The sequence below is a fragment of the Leptosomus discolor genome, chromosome 4, assembly GCF_034619465.1.
Source record: "Leptosomus discolor isolate bLepDis1 chromosome 4, bLepDis1.hap2, whole genome shotgun sequence".
NCBI lineage: Eukaryota > Metazoa > Chordata > Aves > Leptosomiformes > Leptosomidae > Leptosomus > Leptosomus discolor.
In genome coordinates this window covers 73,978,222-74,001,578 of record NC_141394.1, presented here as the reverse complement: position 1 = coordinate 74,001,578, position 23,357 = coordinate 73,978,222, and the positions used below count along the sequence as shown (strand labels likewise).

General features: G+C 37.1%; 1 protein-coding gene across 1 annotated transcript in view; it reads right to left on the bottom strand.

Moving 5' to 3' along the window:
* Positions 1 to 23,357, bottom strand: part of POLN (DNA polymerase nu) — an 82,584-nt gene that overhangs the window by 12,104 nt on the left and 47,123 nt on the right. Inside the window, exons 16-17 of the mRNA XM_086464833.1 lie at positions 21,762 to 21,839; positions 21,212 to 21,326 (exon numbers count right to left, since the gene is read on the bottom strand). Coding sequence (XP_086320959.1) covers positions 21,212 to 21,326; positions 21,762 to 21,839 — 193 coding nt within the window. The remainder of the gene's footprint in view (positions 1 to 21,211; positions 21,327 to 21,761; positions 21,840 to 23,357) is intronic.

Here is a 23,357-nt window from a genome sequence, read left to right as displayed (position 1 = left end):
TAAAAGCAAAGTTTGCTATGCATCGTTAAGAATGTTTTTGCCTTGAAAGATGCCTTGTCGTGAAAGTCTTGGCTGACAAGCTTTGAGAAAATGGCATATTTCTGTATGTCTTCTTTAAGAAGAATCTTGCACCATTATTATGATATTAAAACACAAAAAAAATCAGCAGAGCCAGAAATTTTTTTCTTGCTTGGCCTATACACTGATTTTAGCCAAGCCTATGCACAGTGCTGGTATAATTAGGCACTCTGAATGATAAACAGCTAGACCTTGAGTGCAATCAGATTTAAGAAGTCCTTATGGCAGTGCAGATTTTTTTGAAGAGGAAAAATAAAATTGAATGTGATTTCAAACCTTCACTTGGCAAAGTCTTTGGTTTTGTAGAAGTTCACATTGTTCCTTCGAATGCTACTAATTTCTCTAAGATAAAATAGGTTTTTCACTGCTAGTTTAGGCTGAGAAACATGAAGAACGAAATAATCTAATAGATAATGTTTTCCATCTGCAATGAAGACTATTCCCACTTAAGTCAATCACTTTGGTAGTCAGAGAATCTTATAATTTGCCTTCTTAGTTATGCCAGGTCAAAAGTTCATGGCTTTTCTGAATAAAGTAGGTTGAGATTCCAAATGTATCTGAATAAGAGGACAAAGCGGTAATTTGAGTTAGTAAGTGCAGAATTAGGAAACTAGACATCATTAAGGATTTCCTGAAGCAACCTCTGGCAGAAAGTCTGCAGGAATTTCCTGAAGAACCTGGCAGAAAGCTACATATACGCTTGAGAAAGCATCTATCCAGAACCAGGAGGGAAAATAGAATCTGGTAAGAGCAGATCTTTCCTGAGGACCTTTCTGAGATGAATAACCACGACTGAAGAATGCTGATACTAGGGAAACAATACAAAATGTAATACTACTTTCCTAATACTGTATAATTCAAACTAGAGGACTGGAGAAGGCAAGAGATAGGAGTACAGCGGTAGAGTTTACTTGCACATATACTTAAGACTGAGAGCAAAGGGGTCAGCAGGGCGTGAGTATGTTAGCTGCTCACTTCTCTGAAAAAGAAGGGCTACAACACAAAGAACACAGTGGGCAAGAAGTCATGGAGATCTGCAGAGGAACATACATACTTATCAGATCATGGTACTGAGGGAAACACAAGATGAGGGTCTTGCTGGGAGGGACTAGTGGTCCTAGAGAAGCTTTAACAATGAAAGATGCTAGAACCTGATTATGTGCACAGCAAGACTCACCGCTAGGATTTAAAGGACAATTTTGCATTATCCAAGCTTTAGCTTGAAAGGTCTGACTGGGAAAACCAGAAATAGACTTACTGCTGTAATCATCATAGGCAGTGTCATAAGGAGGATCCTGTATTTCTGTTGTAAGCAATCACAATAAAACCTTGCCTGACACAGTTATTGGTGTACACGTACATGCACCACGTGGTCATGGCAATCACAAGTCACTCAGCATTTCCTGATCTTTGGTTAGTCGTGAAATACATGAAAAGCAATTAAAATTTCAGAGCTTTATGTCAAATATTTCTTTCAATGTAATGATAAAAACAAAATGGTCAGTAAAATCTCCTAGTGTGTTAGAGTGGAAATGTGAGCACTTGGCAGAGAGGCATTACATCTAGCAGTCTCTATATTTGTAAATTTATGTACCACATTCAAGAATCCAGAACAAGAAAGTATGAGATTTCCATATAAATCACAAGTGCTTGAGCAAAGAGAAGTCATTAATCAAAACTATTCCCTTTTATTTTAATAATGAAAATGGGTTTTTTTCTGTTTGTATTGACAATGACTGGTTTCTTCCTAGGATGCTTGATTTCTTCTGTAATGCAGAGTGACATTCCTGCAGTTTGAGGTGAAGACTGTTTATTCCTCTGAATAACAAAATGGGGGAGGGGCAGACAATTTCTCAGAAATGCAGCAGCCATGTTAGAAATCCCCAGTGGTCTGTCTTCTTCAAACAAATTTATATTTGTGATAATTAATTTGTTTCAATGGGTAGTGTGAGAATGTATTTAAAGTTGAAACTTTTATTTTGGCTTTGGACTCATCATGGAATACCATGATATTGAAAAGGAGACATTCTTAACTACTTGCTTGTGTAAGAAACTTTAAAGCTACAATCACTAATCAAGCTATCTACTGCATGAAAATAGCGCTGAATTGTGGTATGGTGTAAAATAGATTTACAGTGGAGATGCACTGTTTTTAAATAAACCTGAATTTGAAAAAGGAAGCTGAATGGGCAAAATAAAAGCCTTTGCTACAGTGACATAGAAGCAGACTCAGCTCACCCAGTACTGTACGTACATCTGGAGGAACAGGAAGAATATTAATGCAATGTAATTGAAATTGATGCAGAAAAAAAGCTCAAGAGAAGAAAGAATTTGCTGCAGGTTTTGTCGTGGAAACAGCACAATTTCTGAAGTCCTGCAGGAAATATATATGCAGTTATCAGTTCTAGCATGAAGCATGTTTTTCCATTTTATGACATCCTTCTCATTACTCTCTCTCTCAAACACACCATTGGTTCAAGTTCATAATCAGTATTATCACCATCTTCAAATTCCTCCTGACTTGCCATCTCCAAATGTGCAATATTTCACCTCCTACATTCCTGTCCTTGCCTGCATACTTGTCTCATTTTATTTCCACATTTCTGATTTATTTGTCTTTTACCTTTCTTTGTTTAGTACTAATTTGCAAGCATTTTGCTTTATAGTACTTTACTTGATATACATCTATCAGGTAGAATAAAGAATGGACCTCAGTGCTGGAAGATGTGTTCAGTTTAACAGATCATACTATTCTTGGAAGGAGTTAGAAGAACTAAACCATCTGGAAAGGTCTGTGACAACAGTAAAACGAGTTACAGCCAAAAATTGTAGAAAATGTGGCAAACATAGTAAGAGCAGAGATATACAAACTCTTTCAAAAGGTGCAGATATAAAACTTAAAAACAGGTCTATATAAATTACTACTTTTTCAGAGATAACTTGAATATTTTCTATAATTTTTCCAAAATTCACTAATTTAAAAACAGCTTAACTATGAACTAGAATAAGACTTTTAATACAGAGTAGAGATCTGGATGGATTTATTTTTAACCTATACAGAATACTAAAAAGAAAGAATTAACACAAATTTCAGCATACAGAAATGAGCACACACAGCATAAGTATACGAACACAAAAAAACCCAGAGGCCACAGGGAATCAAGTTTGAGTAATGCCAAAATAAAACTTTGAAAACCGGTAGAAATTGAAGGAAATCAGTCTTAAAAGAATGCAATAAGACTTTTCAGCATTTCTGGGAAATGTTGTATGGTGACGGAAGTCGTCTGTTTACGTACAGGAAAAGGCAGAACAAGCTTCTCAAACACAATATCTGGCATACTTGTGTTGCCTTGATCTGCATAACATTCCAGCCAAGCTAAGCTCTATCATAATAGCCAGAATTGGCTGCTCTCCTGCATCTGCCAATTAATCCAAGTCCTAGCTGTGAGCTGTTGATGTGAGAAATAAGATAAAGTGCCTTTAAATTAATTTGGTACATAGTCATTAATGTCCAATAAATGAGTGAATACACATTTGTTCCTCGGACTGATTTTGCAGCTTTTTTTTTTTTCTTTTCATCAGTGGTCTACATAAATCTCTCATTTTTAATCACCTGTTGCTATGTAATAGCAGATGAGGGTTGTATATTTTGTAAGTTCGTGTGTGGAACTTTGTGCTGGCATATGAAACTGATACAGACAATTTATGCCGTTAGAGACAACTGCAAGCTTTAGAAGCTTTGGTATCACCACTGGATAGATAAGTTCTGAAAGCTTACTTTTTCAATTACATTGGCCTTATTACACCTAAGGTGAACAGAATATATACCACAATATACATGAGCATCCTAAACATATGGAAAAGATAGGCTGCAAATAGCCTAGTCCGCTCACTGCTAATGCAATGTGCAAGAACAAGCAACTTTTTTGGAAAGCTGTTCTTCCATGACTAATGGAAAATGCTGACAAGGCTCAGGCATAGGTTGCCTCAGACATTTTTAAGGTAACATTTGGAAGTGATCTCGGAAGAACTTCTTCCTGGCTAATCTCTGTTACAAAATACAGAAAAAGAAGAAGCTGGGAAACAGTTTCCCTGAAGCCACTGTCCTATCAAAATAAATCACTACTTTTGCCTCATGTGTCAATTAAGAGTCAGGCATAAAGTACATGCAATTAGCCCATCTAGATATTTTTATCATAAACAGTTTTAATGTATGGAATGATACAGAATGCCCAGTGAAAAGCACATATATATGCCTTCTATAACTATGATGCATTTACACAACTATGTTCTAAACAAAAAGTAGCTAGATTGTCTTCCTCATAAGAAGAGCACAGAGACATCAGGATGAAAAATGAAATTTGTCTAGACTGCCCAGAAGAGTTGAGATAAAGGTAAGATACCTTTTTTAAAGAAAAGGAAAGGAGCATCTACAAAGACTGAAACGAAGACTAACATCTTGTCAGAAGGGAAACAGCAGGAGAAAGAGCTAACAGAAAGACAGACCTTTCTGATGTGACCTAAGTATATATAAATTCATTTTTTTCTTTTATTGCTTTACCTACGTCACTTCTAAACACTTCCCATGTCTAATTCAGATGTTATGTCAAATGCTTGTATTTGCATTTTTATTGTAACCTGGTTTGCATAAGTGAGATATAAGATCACAGAATAACACAAAGAAACTCCTCACTAAAGGATAGGCACCAACAAATGAATCAACAGGCTAGGGCATTGGAATATCTTAAGTAGTACACCAGATTCCTCACATCTCCTCCTCCTTGTCTAAAGGGTAACACACAGGGTCCCCATTTCATGTATATTTATTCCCACCCTGGCTTCAGGAGAGGCAGAGCTGTTGTCCAGTGGCCACTGCATATGTTGGAGGATCTCTGGCATGGATCTCCCATGTAAATATAGGGGTCATGTACTTAAACACTGAGAGGAGAGGGTCACAACTTCTCCCTCAAGGAGTTTAAATTTGCATTTTATTTAGTTTAGAGGCTTTTATAAAAGCTTTTAGTTGTGTTCAACTCTTCGAATGAAAGACTACAGCACCGTCAGCTGGACACCATCCTTCCTATACTACAGCCAGCTCTGCAACATATTCATGATTGTGTCTCTCTTCCTTCTTTGTATGCCACCCTACCAAACTGCACTTTTGATTTGTTTTATACCTATTTAGCACCAGGAAAAGCTTTATAACCCCTATAAAACTCTTTTGCAAGACTCCAGATGCACTTTAGGATTTTAAAAGTCCTTTCAGTGGTTAATCATAATTTATTTTGTCTGAGTAGCCTCTATAGTCCATTGCACGAAGATTTATTTCATTAGTCCTTAATCTTCTTTTAAAGAGCGTGATATCTAGCTTTCATGTATTTTACAGAAGATAAAGACATGTCTTTGCAGTTTGTCCTGTAGACCAGAAGTCTTCTGTTGCCACATTTTAAAGTAGCAGGGAACCAGATAATGAAATTGCAACAAGGTCATGTCATAAATTACAGCTATCATCAGTAACAATTTGTTGAAAGATTCATTTGGGAATAAAGTGATCCGTTATCTTTATTAAGATATTTACCTGTATGTTGATGTCCCAGACACTGAGTATTGAAGAGAAATTAGATACACTTATTTTCAGTGCTCTTGACAAAAAAGGTCACTTAGAGATTTTTCTTTAAAAATGCACAATTCTGGACATCTATCAAACTAGAACAAGTCCCTGACATCGATGAAAGTGCTTGAAAGAGCACATCATACCCTGCAACCTTCACCTTTTTTCTCCTTCACTCCTGCTGGAGCAAAAAAAAGGGCTTTCTTTTCACATCCATAGTCTCTCTTACATAGTGAATTACATGGACAAGTGATACTTATTTCTGAGTCACGTGGTTGCTGATGGAATTAACTAACTAGAGGGCATTCTTATTTTAGGGCTTCGGGCCTATGAGCACAGAAAAAAAGGAAGTCAGGGTAATTAACTCCCAGCTTCAGGTACCAATATAAACATCAACAGTGATGGGCACCATCAGTGAAAGAACAAATTAATTTTAAAATAAAAAAAGAAAGATTAAGGGGTCTATACAAATTGGGATGACAAACTCTGTCAGAAGCCATTTGTATAAAAGAATTATGTCAGGGATCAAATGTAAATTAATGCTCCTGGAGTTCTTTCTTCACTTACCATCTACTTTTCAAGTTTTTCTGTAAGAGGCTTCAAACAGTTAAGAAGGAACAGAAGCCATTTTAGGAGATGATACAGGTAGCTGTAGCAGAGTATCAAATAATTACCCATCTTGGACCTGTTAGAAGTCTCATAACTTTAGAAAGAAATTAGATAGACCTTCAGAGCAGCCTTTAGACAAATACTGGAAAAGTGAAGCAGAAGGAAACAGAGTTTTTAATATATAATCAAAAGATGATGTAACTGCCGTTTCAGATATTACATGGAACAAAACATGGAGCTATAATATTGTTACAACAATGTACAGTTTGCCCAGGAAAAACAAACAGGTGAAGAAGCCAGGAGGTGTCACACTACAAACTGCATCTACATAGTTCAGAAAAAAAAAAAAAAAAGGCAGACTTATAAATATCTTGGTAAGGCAATCAAAAGAGGAAATCAGTCATGCTATATACGAGGGTTTTGCAGAGAGGGATGAGATACTTCATATCCCGTCTCTTTCAGTCTTCCGTATCCCATCTCTTTCAGTCTTCACTAAAAACACCTCTTGCAGCTTAAATTTTTATTATGCCCATGATCACACTGAATTAAAGGCAAAAGTACAAGTGAAGAATGAATTGCTTTTCCATTCTTGATTTCATCAAGGTTTAGCGTGACACTAAAGTTAATTGAGTTAAATGAAATAAATGGAAACATTTTATTAAGCTCTGGAGTGTGCTTATAAAATGTAGCATTTTATCAAAGTCACTCTAGAAGGAGATGAGTATTTGGAGATAGCTTTTCATACACAAGAAAGCCTCTCCATGAAATTAGCAAAGCCAAATATTACCAGACACCATGAAACAACTGAGAACTGCCCAACCTCCTCAGAGATTGCTTTTTCACTATTTTGTGTGTTAGTTGTGGTGGTGACAACACTAAAACTTTATTTTTCATTTATTCTAGAATGTTAAGAAAGCAACAATGTACAACAATGATAAGCTTCCAATGTGACATAAAATTAAGCGGTCTGGTTAAACTTGTAGTTAACAACCTGGTTTATTTAAAGCCATTGTTTAGCTCTTTTACAAAAAAAAGCCATTATGCTTCCTGAAGACTTTATTCCCTCTGCCTTATTATCTGCTAGTCTAAACAAACGTCACAGCTGCACTTCTCCAAGGGACTGTAAACTACAAGGTGAAATTTCCATAAACTGCCATACAGACAGTCTGTCAGAGTGCAAAGCAAGACACGTGTTAAATTTCATTAATATCAACTATTGCAAGTGACCTTTCAAAACAGAAATTGCTTTGCTAGAAAAGTAAAACTGTTAAAATATTCCACATCAACAGCCATGAGGCGTTGAACTTGGAGCTTAAAATGTTTTAAAACTCTGATTCTGAGAAGGCAAACCGAACATCCTCCCTTTTACTAAGTTTCAGCATTTACAGGAGGTATTTTTTTAGGGGGGAGGGATGGGACAAGGGAGTAGGAGGGAGTAGGTGGAGAAAGTGATAGCTAATTAAACAACAACATGAATGCTCTTAGAAAAAACATATTGCAATAATTAAACATCACAAGCCAAAACCTAGATCTGTCCCCTATATCTCAATAGAAAAGTTCAAATATATATATACATATACATATTTAAACCTTCATTTGTGGAGGCAGAGCTACCTAACAAAGGTATTCCAAAGGCAAAACAAAAATTAATACAGCTATCCTGCACATTATGTTTGCAAATGCCACAATTTTCAAGTGTTTCCTGTCAAAATCTTTTGAGAAGTACCCTTTAGTACAATGCTTTTATTATGTAAAAATGTAACATTACTACAATCATTATTAAGGAACAGATGTATTTCACAAGTGATGTTTATTGAGAGAGGGATGAAAATCTCAATCTAGAATTAGTGCTTTTTGGCTAATGCATACACGCCTGATTTAAATAATGATGCTTCTTCAGAAGAATGATTTAATCTGATAATCTTACAGAAATTTAAGTAAAAGTAATGAACTTCACCATTAATGACATACCAGGCTAAATACTCCTAGGGCAAAACCGGAGACATAATCCGAGGACACAATTACAGCTGATTTGACAATGTTTTCAAGAGACTGCCTAATCCCAAAGTGAGTATAATAATAGGACAAAAAAGAGAAACAGAAATGCAATACACAGAGATCTTAGAGCTCGTCTTCCAAGCTATTTCACAACAAACTCTTCTCCAACATGGCAGAGAGGAACAAAATTAGATAGCACCCTGACACCATTTCCCCTTTCCAGACTGTAGATATTGTGAACCTATCCCTACATGCTGCACAGCTTGAGAAATAAGCCCTTTCACAGAGTCTAAAGAATAATGGAGACTATTGCTTTTCTGCAAGCTATTTTATTTGCAAATAAGAATTATTGAAGTATAGAATTTTTGTATAAAGTAGGGGGTGAGGAATTACAAACAGAAAAGATGTAATAATTGACCATGGAACAGCTAGGGAACAGCATGGTTTGGCTGTGGAAAAACAAATTCCATTTCGGGATGTCAAGTGAGCTATTTCCAATGACAGGACACTATTAGTACTGTGTTAGCTGTACAACGTACTGTTGAGATTTTATCTGGGGTAGATAACATAATTTGGTTACCATGTTCAAGAAACATGAATTTGGTGGTGGTAGGCTATCAGAATGTTGAAGAGAGGAAAAAAAAACCCAACCATGCGAAAGGAGACACTGACTATGTCAATATTAAGAAATTAAACCTGTCCATAAATATTCTGCAGCACTGGGACTAACTGGAGAACAACACCGTATCCATACTTTAAAACTCTCTTAACATCCAAACATGGTACTGCATCCAGCAGCCTGGTGGAAATAATCCCTGGCCCATGCTAATTCAGGAACTGTGCCCAGGAACTGTTTGGTCCAGAGCCACAACCATACAGGGACCAATTTACCAACCCAGATTTTGTGTGCCAGCAACCAGGAACATCGCTGTCACTAGATTTATTAGAATAAAGGTAGCCTCTCAAGACATTATTTCTTTGTTTCATTCACCATTCTGCTAGCCCAGTTTCATGGTTGTTCCAAAATTACATCATATTTCTGGACCACGATACAAGTATTTCTGAGACGGTGCTCTGTTGTAGAGATTTCAAAGCTAGCTTTGGTAACTAAAGCAGTTTAGTGAAACAATCAGTGCCACAAGAGCTCGTTTTCCTTGCCAAGAAGAAATACAGATTCCATTTAGCCATAACTAGCTGCTCCTAATACTAGTTCATTAAGGTATTTTGATGACAAATACCCTAAGAAATGTTGTCTTGTTTCCTTAAAGAATGAGAGTTGAGAATACAGTTGATTGCCCTCCTGAAGTACTTATACAAAGCAAACACTGGGGAGTGAGAATAGCTAATAAAGCTAATGGGCAACATTGGCAAGAATAATTTGGATATATAAACTGTAGGAATAAATATAAGGTAGAAAGTAAAAGGAGTTTTCTGCCAGAAGAGGAATGGGGAATTCAACAGCTCTTCAATAGCAGGTTAAAACTAGTTCTAAGTTGAGACCCTAGCAATCTATGAAAGGGAGTTTAGGAAATTGTCACCTGCAACAATTTTATAACCATAAAGGTCCTTCTAGTCTTATACTCCTGTGTAAGACCAGGCGTACTCTTACCAAAGCACTAAGCAGCACTATGAGAATTCTGCCTTACTTATTCTCAGAGCTTCCCTTCTGAATGCTTCTCTGTTTCTCAACAACTGCTGTCACCTTCTCAGCATCTTTTCCTACCACAGGAGACCACATTTATTCTCACAGGAATTGAAGCTTATACTACAGTACCTCATAGGTTTAAAAAATTTCTGAAGATCAGTCCTAAGATATCTGCAGCGATACAGCTGCAGGAGCTGCAAATGGTACAGCCTCACTTAGAATTATTTTACCAAAAAGTTATTATTAAACACCAGATTCATAATGAGCAGTATCTCCACAATTAGACGTTCTGCCACAGAACAGCTGCCCCTGAATGTGACTTGATTTGGAAGAGCATAGTCTTCCCATTCAAATTGAAATTGTGTCTCTCTTTGAACGGCACATATGAAACAAAATCTTGATTCCTCACTTTTTATCAGTAATACTCTGAATAAAAAAAGATAAAACATACAAAATGAGAGATATTTTAGGTATTGATCAGAATAGAAACAATACATAAACAATGAGACGATGGATAAGTACTAATAATTATTCAGTTAAAAATACTGCAAAATTTGTTTCTTCAGAATCTATTTCACAAAAGAAAAACAAGCAGAAGCCTTGAAACTAATTAAAAATGATAATAGCATTACAAAACCAGCTAATCCAATGATAACAAAAGAAATGTTATGTTAATCCTTAGTGAGACTCCTGGCAGGTAGCACTGAGTTTAGGACCTCAAGGTTTACAGCAAATCAATACTGGCTGAGTTACACAGTCAAACATCAGAGCTGAAAGATCACAACACAGTCATATGTTTCTAAACAAAGATGCCAGCAGGGATATTCACTTACACTTATTTAAGGGGACTGGCATGTAATACACATGAAAACTTTTATCTCCTGTCTTCAAAGGCAGCATTCTAGAAGTAACACGAAGTACTCCATGGTGAAGCGCAGGTATGTTTGTAATTTGTCTTAATATGGCAAACCAACTTCACGATCTTATGTGCTCAGTGGCATGGAATGTCTCTTCTTCATTGCAACTCCACAACCCAAAGATTTTATTATTTTGCAATGTCTGAAGTGAAATTAATTAACCCAAATTCATTTTGGACTTGACATCAAGCTCATAAAAAGTGGAAAAATGAATCCAAGAGACTACATGTTCTAATGTCTGATTAGAAGTGTATGAAATAGCCTGAACTACCAAAAAAAATCTGTAGATGATGGAGTTCTAAGAGTCCTAAAAAATCTGTAGGCAAAGACAGAGCTCAGAGTCCTAAGCTGATATATCTCCTTATTTAGACAATGATCAAAACTGAGATCTCTCTAACTGGGGGAAAGGGAGCTGTGTAACCCTGTGGCTGCATCTTCTTATATGAAGTAACCTAAAAAAAAGACAGCGTTTTGGTGAGCATGAATCTTTAATCTTTTTGAGACAAAGAATGTATTTGAAACAAGGTTTTATAAAACAGGTATAGGCAAGTGTATATATATATTTAGTCAGCCTACCACCACGCATTTGTGCATACTTGACCTTATCTTTTTCAAACAGACCCAGTACACTATCTTCTTGTACAATTCAGCCCATAAGGACTTATTTTGATTTATTTCGGGAATATCCAAAATACCTCTGCTTATTTCCTGTGTTCTTCAGAACTCAGCAGGATATCAACAGATAGAGCTATTGTCAGGAAGTACCCTGAATTGCCAAGTGGCTGGAAAAACAAGTGTCCCTATTTTGCCATAGTTCCTGCTGGACCAACTGCCAGTGCGCAACAGTTTGGGTCACCTTGTCAGTATTAGATATAATCAGTTCCTTGAGTCCCCTGCTTGGCAGGTGGTAAAGAAATAAAATTTCCCCACTTCCTGGAGGAAGACAATCTGTGATGAGGGAACCAAACCTTTCTGCACTGTGGCCTTTTTATTCAAATCCGGTTGAACTTATCTTTATTTTTGGAAAAACTAAAAACAAACAAAAAAACCAACCCACAAAGAAACAAACAAAAAACGCCCAGACTTTGTCCTTCTAATATGGTAATCCCGAGTAGTTCCATGCTTTATTTCTCTCTAGGCTTTTTCTTAAGTAATTTCCAAAATAAGCACGTCTGTCTCTTACCAAAACAGTTCACAACAGATATTACCATGATCCCACATACACATCAGATTAGGAAAGATGGGCTTTTATGTTCGGGACACTTTATAAACTGCCTGCAGTTCCCAAGATTATTTGAAATCAAGTATTCAAGTTCCTCTGATTCTGGCAAGGACAGTTTAAGCTAAAGACCCTTCCATGTCTTAAAGTGTCAGCCAACCAAGCCCACACTATAAAAATGGAAAGGAATGTTTTTCAAAATTATTAGTGGTAAAGAATTTACAAATCCTTTGGAATTCTCTGATAGCTACACACTCGGTTATTTAAGATATTAACTGCTGTTATTACAAATAAATAATGAGATATGTCCTCCTATTCTGCAGCCATTTTTTTTAACTCTCTGAAAGCCACATAGACTCAGGTGAACAATTATTATGTCCAGTACTTACTAGAAGGTAAACTCAATACCTGGAAGAAGGACATGTATTCACACTGTTCTCCAACCTCACACAAAAGAAAGCGCTAATAGCATGAATATGAGGAAGCAGATGATAGACGAGAGAGAAGGGAATATTTTGCGGTTTGGATTTTACAAAACTCAGATCTCAAAGTGAAATAGGACCAACTAGTCCACTATCAAATTCTCCAGCCTTCTTTCAAGCATAGCCTTGAGTGTAAGCATTGTACACAACTGTCACAAATCACCCTTTCATTGGTATAATCAGACTAAATATCACCTTTGAAGAGTATTCACTAATTACCTTGTTACTTTAATTCATCAGCAGCAGTTAATGTGTACAGGTTAAATTATAGTTTAGAGGTAGAAATTAATAGTTTAAAGAGAATGCCAGTTTTCATACTGGAATGGTGGCAGTTATCATATATTCAGGTAAAGATCTTTTGACACACAACACATCTGCATATCGAACAGTATTAGAGATATTCCTCTACTACACAGTACTACCTAAGTATTTTTAACAGAGATTATTAAAATTTCTCTACTCTCTTATTCTTTACCTGCATAATATAAGGAAAGCTGCATATGCGCAAACTTTTTGCGTGTTCTCTGATTCATATACTATGATTTCCAAACTGAAAAGAGTTAGACAATAAAAAAGCTAAAATACTAAGTCACAATTGTCCAACAGTCTTACCTATAAAAGGATTTTTCTGAGGCATAGACCAACATGGATTTCATTACACTGGATCTACACTGGCTCAACAGACAACCTATGACACAGAATATATGACAAAATATGTCTAGGTAATTTATCACTGCATTGGAAAGTTTGTGCATAGGGACAATTATCTTTCTGCTTTCACAGAAATGAAAATACACAGTTCATAGTAGTAATAGATTTATGTTCACAATTAGATCATACTGTAAACAATTTACTAAAGACCCTTCCGAATTTCTCTTCTCCTCAAATTGTCTACAGAAAAGCTATATTTACCTTGAAAAGACAACATTTAATAATGTTTCTAGATTAAGTTTGCATTGATTTAATCTCAGAGGGATAATGTGGTCAAGAAAATGTTCTTTGTTTCATATACTAATATTGCTCCTAGAGACTATAAACCACCTGGGTATCCCCCTACCTAAATTTCTGGATAACAGAAGCACTAGACTTTCACTTCAATCCATTCATAACTAACGTACTTATAGGGTCTTTTCCTCTGAACCTCTTGGTTTATGAGGGTATATAGTCTACATGTTTTAACATCTTAATTCGTATTCATAATTTAGAAAGGGCAAAGTGTTTTCATAAATCTACTAGGACATTGTGACATAAACACGTCTAAATAGAAACTAAGAAGATTAGAGGCTGCAAACATATCTGTAAAACCTTGTTGATGCTTGCCAATGTGTTCCTTAGGAATCACTAGATAATAGCATAACCCAGTAAGAATTTCTACAGACTAAAACATAAAGTAGACACCTGAAGCTCAATCTACCCACTCAGTTTAGGTGACCCGGCCACTGGGATGATGCTCACCTCAGAGCAGTAACCCCACATTTATTTTTCGGCCCGTCCTCTATTACACAGTCTCAGTGGAAGTCCATTTCTCACAAATCTACACCAGCAATTCTAAAAGAAACCATAAGACCTAGACAAAATTCAAGAAATTAACATGGATGTCTATATCCAAAACTGTGAACCAACCGCTTTCCCTCCACTAAGTGGCCCCTTAATCCTGGATGTCCTTGAATTCTCTGGGTACCTCAGCTCAGTAAGGCTCCCAAAATTCTACATTCTGCACATGCTCATCATAGACCCACCCTGAGCCTACCCAACCTCCTCTGTGATTCCTGTAGGGCCCAATCTAGGAAATGTTATCTGATACAGTCATTATTCACACCGATAGCTTCTGGCTATCGGGTTTGCATTTGTTGGCTTTTTCTTAGTAAAAGGTGGAGGAGTTACCACCCTGGAACAGTTACCTGGTTCCTGAGGGACAGCAATTCGGTTGTCTTTTCATCTGATGGGACTCACAACTGCAACTCTGCCTCCCAGCGACATGCAATTAAAGCATGCTGTAATTGCAAAGCCACAAGCTAGGTTTGGCACCCTCCAAGATCACACAGAAATGGGACTACTGTGCAAAAAAAACCCAACAAACCCCAAACCACTCCAAAATATCAGCAACAAAAGCATAATTCATGAATTCAGAAGGAAAGCAAACATGAAAGTACTAACTATTCTATTTAGAGTACTCAGGTGAGTCATAAACCTTTGACTTTTGTCCCTGTAGCTACTACCAACAAACAGAACTAAACAATCACTAAGTAAATAAACAAACAATCCCCCAAATTGGACTGAAATAAAGAAATCCCTTTTCCAACTGAATGTTCTAAGCAATCTGCAATAAAATGATAGTATCATAAAAATACAGTTGTGAAAGAGACTGAGAAGTACCTGGGAAGATCAAGGAACACATTCTTCTAGAAGCTACGCTAAGGCACATAGAGGACAGGGAGGTGATTTGACACAGCCAACATGGCTTCACCAAGGGCACGTCCTGCCTGACCAATCTAGTGGTCTTCTGTTATGGAGTGACTACATCAGTGGACAAGGGAAGAGATATAGATGTCATCTATCTGTACTTCTGTAAAGCCTTTGACATGGTTCTCCACATCATCTTTCTCTCTAAATTGGAGAGATACAGATTTGATGGGTGGACTGTTTGGTGGGTGAGGAATTGGCTGGATGGTCGCATCCAGAGGGTAGTGGTCAACAGCTGGATGTCCAGATGGAGATCGGTGACAAGTGGCATCTCTCAGGAGGCTGTACTGGGACTAGTGTTGTTTAATATCTTCATCAATGACGTAGACAGTGAGATCGAATGCACCCTCAGCAAATTTGCAGATGACACCAAGCTGAGTGGTGTGGTTGACATGCCTGAGGGACAGGAAGCCATCCAGAGGTACCTGGATGAGCTCAAGAAGTGGGCCTGTGTGAACTTCATGAGGTTCAACAAGGCCAAGCAAAAGATCCTGCACCTGGGTTGGGGCAATCCTGGGTATCAAGATTGGCTGGGGGATGGAAGATTGAAAGCAGCCCTGCGGAGAAGGACTTAGTGGTACTGGTGAATGAAAAGCTGGACATGACCTGGCAATATGCGCTCACAGCTCAGAAGGCCAAACATATCTTGGGCTGCATCAAAAGAAGTGTGACCAGCAGGTTGAGGGATTCTCTCCCTCTGCTCCACTCTGGTGAGACCCCACCTGCGGTGCTGTGTCAAGGTCTGGGGCCCCAGCATAAGAAAGACATGGACCTGTTAGAGCAAGTCCAGACGAGGGCCACAAAAACGATCAGAGGACTGGAATACCTCTCCTATGCAGAAAGGCTGAGAGTTGGGGTGGTTCGGTCTGGAGAAGAGAAGGCTCCAGGGAGACCTTATAGTGGCCTTCCAGTACTTAAAGGGAGCCTATAAGAAAGATGGGGGAAACCTTTTTAGTTGGCCTGTTGCAATAGGACAAGGAGTAATGATTTTAAACTAAAAGAGGGCAGATTCAGACTAGATATAAGGAAGTAGTTTTTTATGAGGGTGGCAAAACACTAGAACAGGCTGCCCAGAGAGGTGGTAGAAGCCCCATCACTGGAAACGTTCAAGGCCAGGTTGGACGCAGCTCTGAGCAACCAGATGTAGCTAAAGATGTCCCTGCTCACTGCAGAAGGGCTGGACTAGATGACCTTTAAAGGCCTCTTCCAACCCAAGTATTCTATGATTCTGTGATTTACCTGGGAGGAGAGAGATGTAGACTTGTCTAAGATTTAAAAAGTTGAACTGAGGTCTCCAAGCACCTAGCTCTAATACAAAAGCTGGGCACCACAGACACTCGAAAAGAGTGAATCCTTCTCACTGTTTTCAAAGAACACTACCTATCTAGCAGGTATCTTCATTGGCTTTCCTTGTCATTCTGTTCCACTTTCTAAGAGCAGTACAAATGCAAACTTCTGTGATTAGAATTTCTCATTACCTTCTCTTAGATGGCTCTGCGGTCAGCATATAGCTTTTTTCACCCTTTGAGATGCCTACTTTGGCACTGTACACAGAGCATGGCAACCCAATGTTAGGTTTTGGATTCTATTTCAGGTTCAGGAACCTAAAATATAGGAATATGATTTGCAGATATCAGAGATGTCTGTATCAAACATTGGAACACAGTGACACCACTTTCAACATTAAAATCTAGTTCCAGAGCCATAAAGTTGCATGCGTATGGCTAGGCTGCCCTCAGGACCCTTGATGGAGGAACCACAGGAACTCTGAAGCAGTACTGTGCCCATTCAAAAAAGCTCTCAGGCAGGAAAGCAGGCATCAGTCAGGTAAGATGAAATCACATACATATGGTATGCTTATGTGCTTAGCTAAACCAAGATACTTTTCCTGGATTTTGACCGAATATGGTCAATATGAGTATATACGACGACAGAGGAACAACAGCCTACTGACAAGGGTGACAAACGAACAGTTTGAAAGAGATTTGTAGTCACTGCACCTCTAATTAAGAAAGAAATTGCAGACTACCTAGAATATTGTAAACTTATTTTTCAATCTCTTTCTTTGAAAGGGATTTTAAGATATGCCCATCAACAGCACTTTAAATACAATTAGTTATTTTTCATTTATTGCATAAAAGCTAGATTAAAGAAGTGAGAGCAATTTCATTCTGAGATTTGTTGTCATTTGGATGTCTTATGGCAGTTAGTCAGACAGCTGCCAAGACCGCTCTCATCATCTTCAGCACCTGGATGATGATTTGGTTTTCAAAGGACTATAACTGTCACAGGACATCAAGACAATACAACACCAGCTGATCTTGCAGGTAGATGGAATCCATTATACCATGAATTTTCAAAAGTTTAGCCAAGCCTTGAAACTTTACTCTGTGTTCAGTAGCAAGTAGGTCATTAACATAATGCACTCTTGGTGTTCTTGTAACAGCAGATGTTGACCTGTCATTTATGGCTTACTCTTTGTGGACCATAACACAGTACTCACTGTAAGATAATGTTGGTAATGGCATATGATCACCATTACAGACATGATAGGATAAGAGTAGGAATAGTACTAAGCATATACAATTGAACATTAAATTCTATTTATATCATCTTAGTTTTATCTGTGGTAAAAATGTTAGATGACCAGAAAATATACTGGATATACAAGTCAGAGAGAAGCTTGGACTTTTCACTGACAAAAAAAGCCAATATAAGTAAATCTATTGCAAAGTGGCCAACGGACACCATTTTTATTTTAGTCCATGAATTCCATGAACTTTATTCTCATGTGAAAAAAGCACTTTAAAGACAAAACATATGAGACTAAGCATGACAGTACCCAGAAACTTGCGTTAAGTGACTAGTTAACACCAGCTTCTGAGAGTTTTATTTGAATAGCAATTTTGAGACAGTTCTGTCAAACAGAACACATATTTGAAAACTAATCTACAACAAGCAGTATCAATAGTGTCTACAGCAAACAGTTGAGCATAGTGCAGGGAAGCCCAGACTAGTGGAGACTGTGTTACTCCTGAAATGAGCTCTCTCTGTACGCTAGCCGTAGGAGTACAAGATTACAGTCCAGTCTTGCAGAGAGGATTGTCTCTCAGCTAGGGTTATTGGGTTAGGTATGGTGTTGCACATTACACTGAATTTTAGCACAATAGGACATCCATTCAGCCTTTTGCTGTAATGTACAGGCATAGTTTGCATTGACACATACTTATGCATCTCACTGTTGCCCAGTGTAAAGATTCCATATGAAATATGTTTAATAGAAACATGGATCCAACAGGTTTCCAAGAGAGATGCATCTCTAAGGTCCCAGAGATAGACTGAGTCACGGTAAAGAACACTTAACCAAATTATGAAAGGAAAGCTTTTATACATAAAAGATCTTAATTCAATCAGAAACTCATACAGCTAACCCCTTTGCAGAAAGTGCCCACCGTGTGTATTTGTTGCCAAATGCTATAAAAAGCCTGTAAAGTTTTTTCAAAAGGATGGATTTCAGAAAGAAGGCTTTAGCCTGAAGGACAGCTAAGGAATTGAAGTGCATTTCAGTGGACAAGCCATGGAGCTTAGGGAGAAAAAGAAAGCAAATAAACTGGTATAAAACTTGGTTGGATTCTAGGGTGTGGCTCAGATTCTTGTCTAATAATACATTCTTTACTATTTGTGATTTAATATTCATTAGTCTAAGGATTTTTAGTTGCAGAACACCTGCTAAAAGATACCAACTCACACTCATTCAGAGGCTGGAACGCTATCAGACACTGACATTAACTTAATTTTTTAGTTCTGAGGAAGCTTCAGAAACTAATTCATTCTTTATAGATCTCTTAGAGAAAAAATCTTTTTTATCAAGGCTTTCCAATTGTCCAAGATCCATAAAAAAAGATCCACAAATAGCAACAACGTGCAATTCCTTCAGACAGAATAAAACATTTGCTATTCCACTTGGTATATCACTTACACAGATTTTAAAAGATTAAGACCCAGAGAAAATCAGGCGACTGACAGGAGATAAAAGGTTTGTTGTTTATTTTGCTCTTCCTTCTCATAACTCGTTTCAACATTAATGAGTGTTGAAACCTGTATGAGGTGGAACCAACTACAATAAAGTTGATAAGCTAATTGTTTGCCCTAAAGATTTTATTTATCAACTATGAGAGATGAGTAAGTACCTGGAATGAGAAAGTATTTGTGAAGCTTGTGATTTTATGTCTTCTCTTCGGCACTAAATAAATTAAGGACAATGTTCCAAAACTCAAGGTGAGTTCACTGGGAACAGATCTAATAGGAGGAATTGAATTTGTCAGAAGAAATACAGATGTCTACGTGTGAGCTGCCACCCCAGACCTGCCTTGTTCTTAAGGGTAAGAAGTCAACACTTTTGATGTGTGATTGATCTTACTACACACGGGACATCAACAATAGGTCAAATGAATCTCACCAGATATGTAACACATGTCCAAGGTTAGATGAGATTAAACACACCCTTTGTGTTTCTTTAATTAATAACAGTCATATAATAGATTCAATAGAAAGTTACTTTCAAGCATTAGCTTTCCTGAAGCTTAAAAGAAAATTCAGCAGAATCATTATGTAATGATTTTGTAGACACATCATGACAATTCTGTCTGATAAAAATATTTGCCTGTAATATTTCATTAAATTTAAAGTTACTGTGTAGCAACTATAAGAGGTTGACGGCTGCCAAGAGCTGTTAGGTTGCTGAATAGAATGGTATTTCTGGAGCCTTGCCCAGACTTGAGACAAAATTTGACTCATCTTCATGCATACATTTGCAATATACCTCCAAACTAAGATAAGGATTTAACTCCATCACGAGGTTCTAGTGATACCATGTTAGAGCTAAGAATTGATTGTAATATCAATAGAAGCTTCTAAGCAACTCTAAAGAGAACGGTGATCTTTCCATAGCTATATTTGTTGGGATGTTTGTGACCTTGAGTTGTGTTCTCCCAGAATGCACATGTCTCAAGAGCTGATTCAGTTGTTGGTAGCAGGGTAATTATAATTTGAGCTCCATTTTGTTTCTTTGTACTGCTTCAGAGTATATTAGCAAATACTGCAGTGAGTATGAAATACTGTGGTAGGGAAGGCTATGCCTGAAAAAATTTAGAAACTGTAGGATAGGAATTGAGCTAGATCAGGACTGATGAATTCATCATATCTATTTTTGCTTACATTTTCAGCTAAAAATCTTCCAGCAAAAAATAGAGCTAAAAGATTAAAAGACAGACAGAGAGAAACAAAGAGAAAATACAAAAATTGCATGACATTTACATGACATCATTCCGTTTAATCTGCTTATATGTCATAGAATTTTATTCAATCTTTTTCTGACCTATCTGTTCAATCTGTAAGATTCTTGAACGTTATGGAATGCTCATGCACTTTTCAGTACAAGGGGAGTCCCAGTCTCAAGTAAGATTTTTAGGCATCACCATGACTTAAACAGTAATAAGAGATACCTCCAAACAGCTAAGTAACCAATATTCTGTCTTTTTTCATAGTTAATCTTTTCATCTGCATGCTGAAGAGATCAGTAAATAGTAATCTGAGAATGGAGATAGGAAATACTTTTTTTTAATTACTGAAGTTCCACTTTTTCCAAGTATCACATAATCCATCAGAAGATGGAAGCACTAAACCCTACAAGTTCAAAGGAATCCTATGAGCTCTAGTCCTTGTTTCTTTTACGTATGTAATTTGATTCCAATAATTCTACTGGAAAACAAAGCAGGTTTTTAAAATGCTTGTACTCTTACTGAGAAAAAGGTTTTCTGCAATTTTTCAGATGGATAACCTACTTACCTGCTGCTCTGGATTTTTCAAAAGAATTGGTTGAGCAATAATACAGTGAGAAAGTTAATCAGCATGTACTGTTCACAATTTATCATTGTACCAGCTTTAGCCACAAGGCTCATACTGGTCAGCTGGACTGCAACATTTTGTCATATGGTAATTACCACAGTCGAGAAGGAAAGGCTCAGAAAGACAGAAAGGAATTATAATTCACAGTGTTAAAACAGTATTAACAATAGATACTGTAGCAAAATACTGTCTTTTGTTATCACTGTGCAGTAATACAACAGTTTAAGTTATTCTTACTATTTTGCCTAATTACTATCAAAAAAATGCAACATTTCCTCTTACCACTGAGAAGCTAGTGTGGAAAAGATATCAGTGGTTTCAGGTTCTTGGAACAGTTTCAAAAGTTCTGGTTCAGCTGATAAGTCAGCAAGGATTCTTAACTCAATATGTGAAAAATCTAGAAAACAGAATATTAAAATAAATCTGTTGCTCTAAAATAAAAACACACCTGAATTTTAACCAAACTATCACAAATTAAAATACAAGCCTGGACTGCAGTCATTTCCTCACGCTCAAAAAAAACCCCCAGATGCCTGTAAAAAGCTCATCCTGAAGAAGTTATATTCCGAGTACAGATCACAAGGTGTCTGATTCCTTCATTACCTTCAGGTGTCAATCAATGTTATTAGCTCTTTGTTTCTACTGACAAGGCTTACCTATCATCCACTTTCAAAGCACACCAAGGAGTATACATCATATAACAATATTAATTGATACTAAGAGATTTGACAGCCTTGTAAAATATAATGTCATCCAAAGGAGAGGGGAACAAGAGACGACAGAACTCTGAACATTAATGTACCTATGAGAACAATAATACACAGTAACTTACCTGCTGCTAAAAATGTATATCCTTTTTTTGAAACAAACAACGTTCTTGGGGAAATAGTTACTATTTCCTCTTCTTTTCCTAGCAAGGAGATAGATATTTAAGTCCCAAACCCCATCCCAAAAATATTGTGATGCAAACCATAGGAGGTTTTAAATGACACACCAAACACACTACTAAAGCCACACAAATGGCAATATAAGCAACCTAGCAGAGCACTAACTGCCAGCATCATAATTATTTTCCTCTATCAGTTTCTCTGATATCTCTCTACTCTTTCAACATCTTTACCTCTGCCATCCTTGCAGTACCACTTCTCCTTCTTTCTCAAAACCAAACCTTCCCAAAACACTGGCTAATTAATATCTACAATAACTAACGTTATTCACAGATCACTTAATAAAGGAGGCACTCAGATAAGGAAGAGTCTGTAGAGATGAACCAAAAAACATATTTTCTTATCTCTGAACATGCTGCAGCAATGTGTTAATAACCAGATTCTGAGTTACAGGTGGCAGGGGAAATACAATATTGAGAACACACAGCTGATATAGGCATCCAAATTCTAATGACAAAACCCCCCTATAATATCTCAAAGCAATAATGTGCATTGACAAGGTATTAGAAACTCAGTGCATCCTGGGAATACCACTTGTCTTGGTGTAGAAAGGGATGGTGGTTTGAAATACAACAGAATTAATCCGATCAGCATAAAAGTGGAAAAAATGTGTGTCTTGATACAGCAATGAAAAATTTAGAAATACAATCTTGAGAAGCACATAATATAAGATCATTAACAAAATTAATTGGACTGCTTCCAGGAAGGCCTATGTGCCACAGTTATGCACAGCAGCTCAGGTTTACACAGTCGCTGCTCATACATGTTTTTATAACAACTTTTAAAAAGTACTTATAAAAATAAATCAGGTAGATAAAATAAAACTGCTATCAAAGTTTTACATGGTCTTCAACAGACTCCTGTTTTATGATCTGTACTATTTAAAATGCAGGGAGTGAACAGCTGTGAAAAGGCAAGTCTGCCCTAATCTGTTGCACCCAAGTGCAACAAATGAGCAGCATTTCCCAGCTATGGCTGTAGGTGTTCAAGAAGGAGAATTTATGCTGGCAAATCTCTCTCTTGTATTTGAGTCTACTATTACGGATTTCTTGCTTTATCACTTGGGTTATGCTTTTCTAGGTTTTACTTTGATTGTCTCTGTATCATGTCTTAAATCCACTTCTGTTATCAAAAACAACGCATCTGACTAACTATTGGTGTTTAGTTGTGAGTTTGATTAAAATGACCCATCTTAAATATCTCTCCAGGAAAAGCCTTATGAGCTGAATGCAGACAAAATCATCCCTAGGATATTTAATGGAGTTAAGATGTATAATTTCATCTGGAAAAAGGAATAGGGAGACTAAAAGTCGAGGGAAACTGAAAATCTAGAAGTTTGTTACTATTTAGATCAGTGCTGAAAGAGCAATTTTTTTGCAGGAACAACCATCAAAATTAGTTTAAATGATAATGTGTAACTAAGCATCAATAACCTGTTCTATTCTTCAATGCTGGAGCTATTGGTCTGCTTTAAAATATAA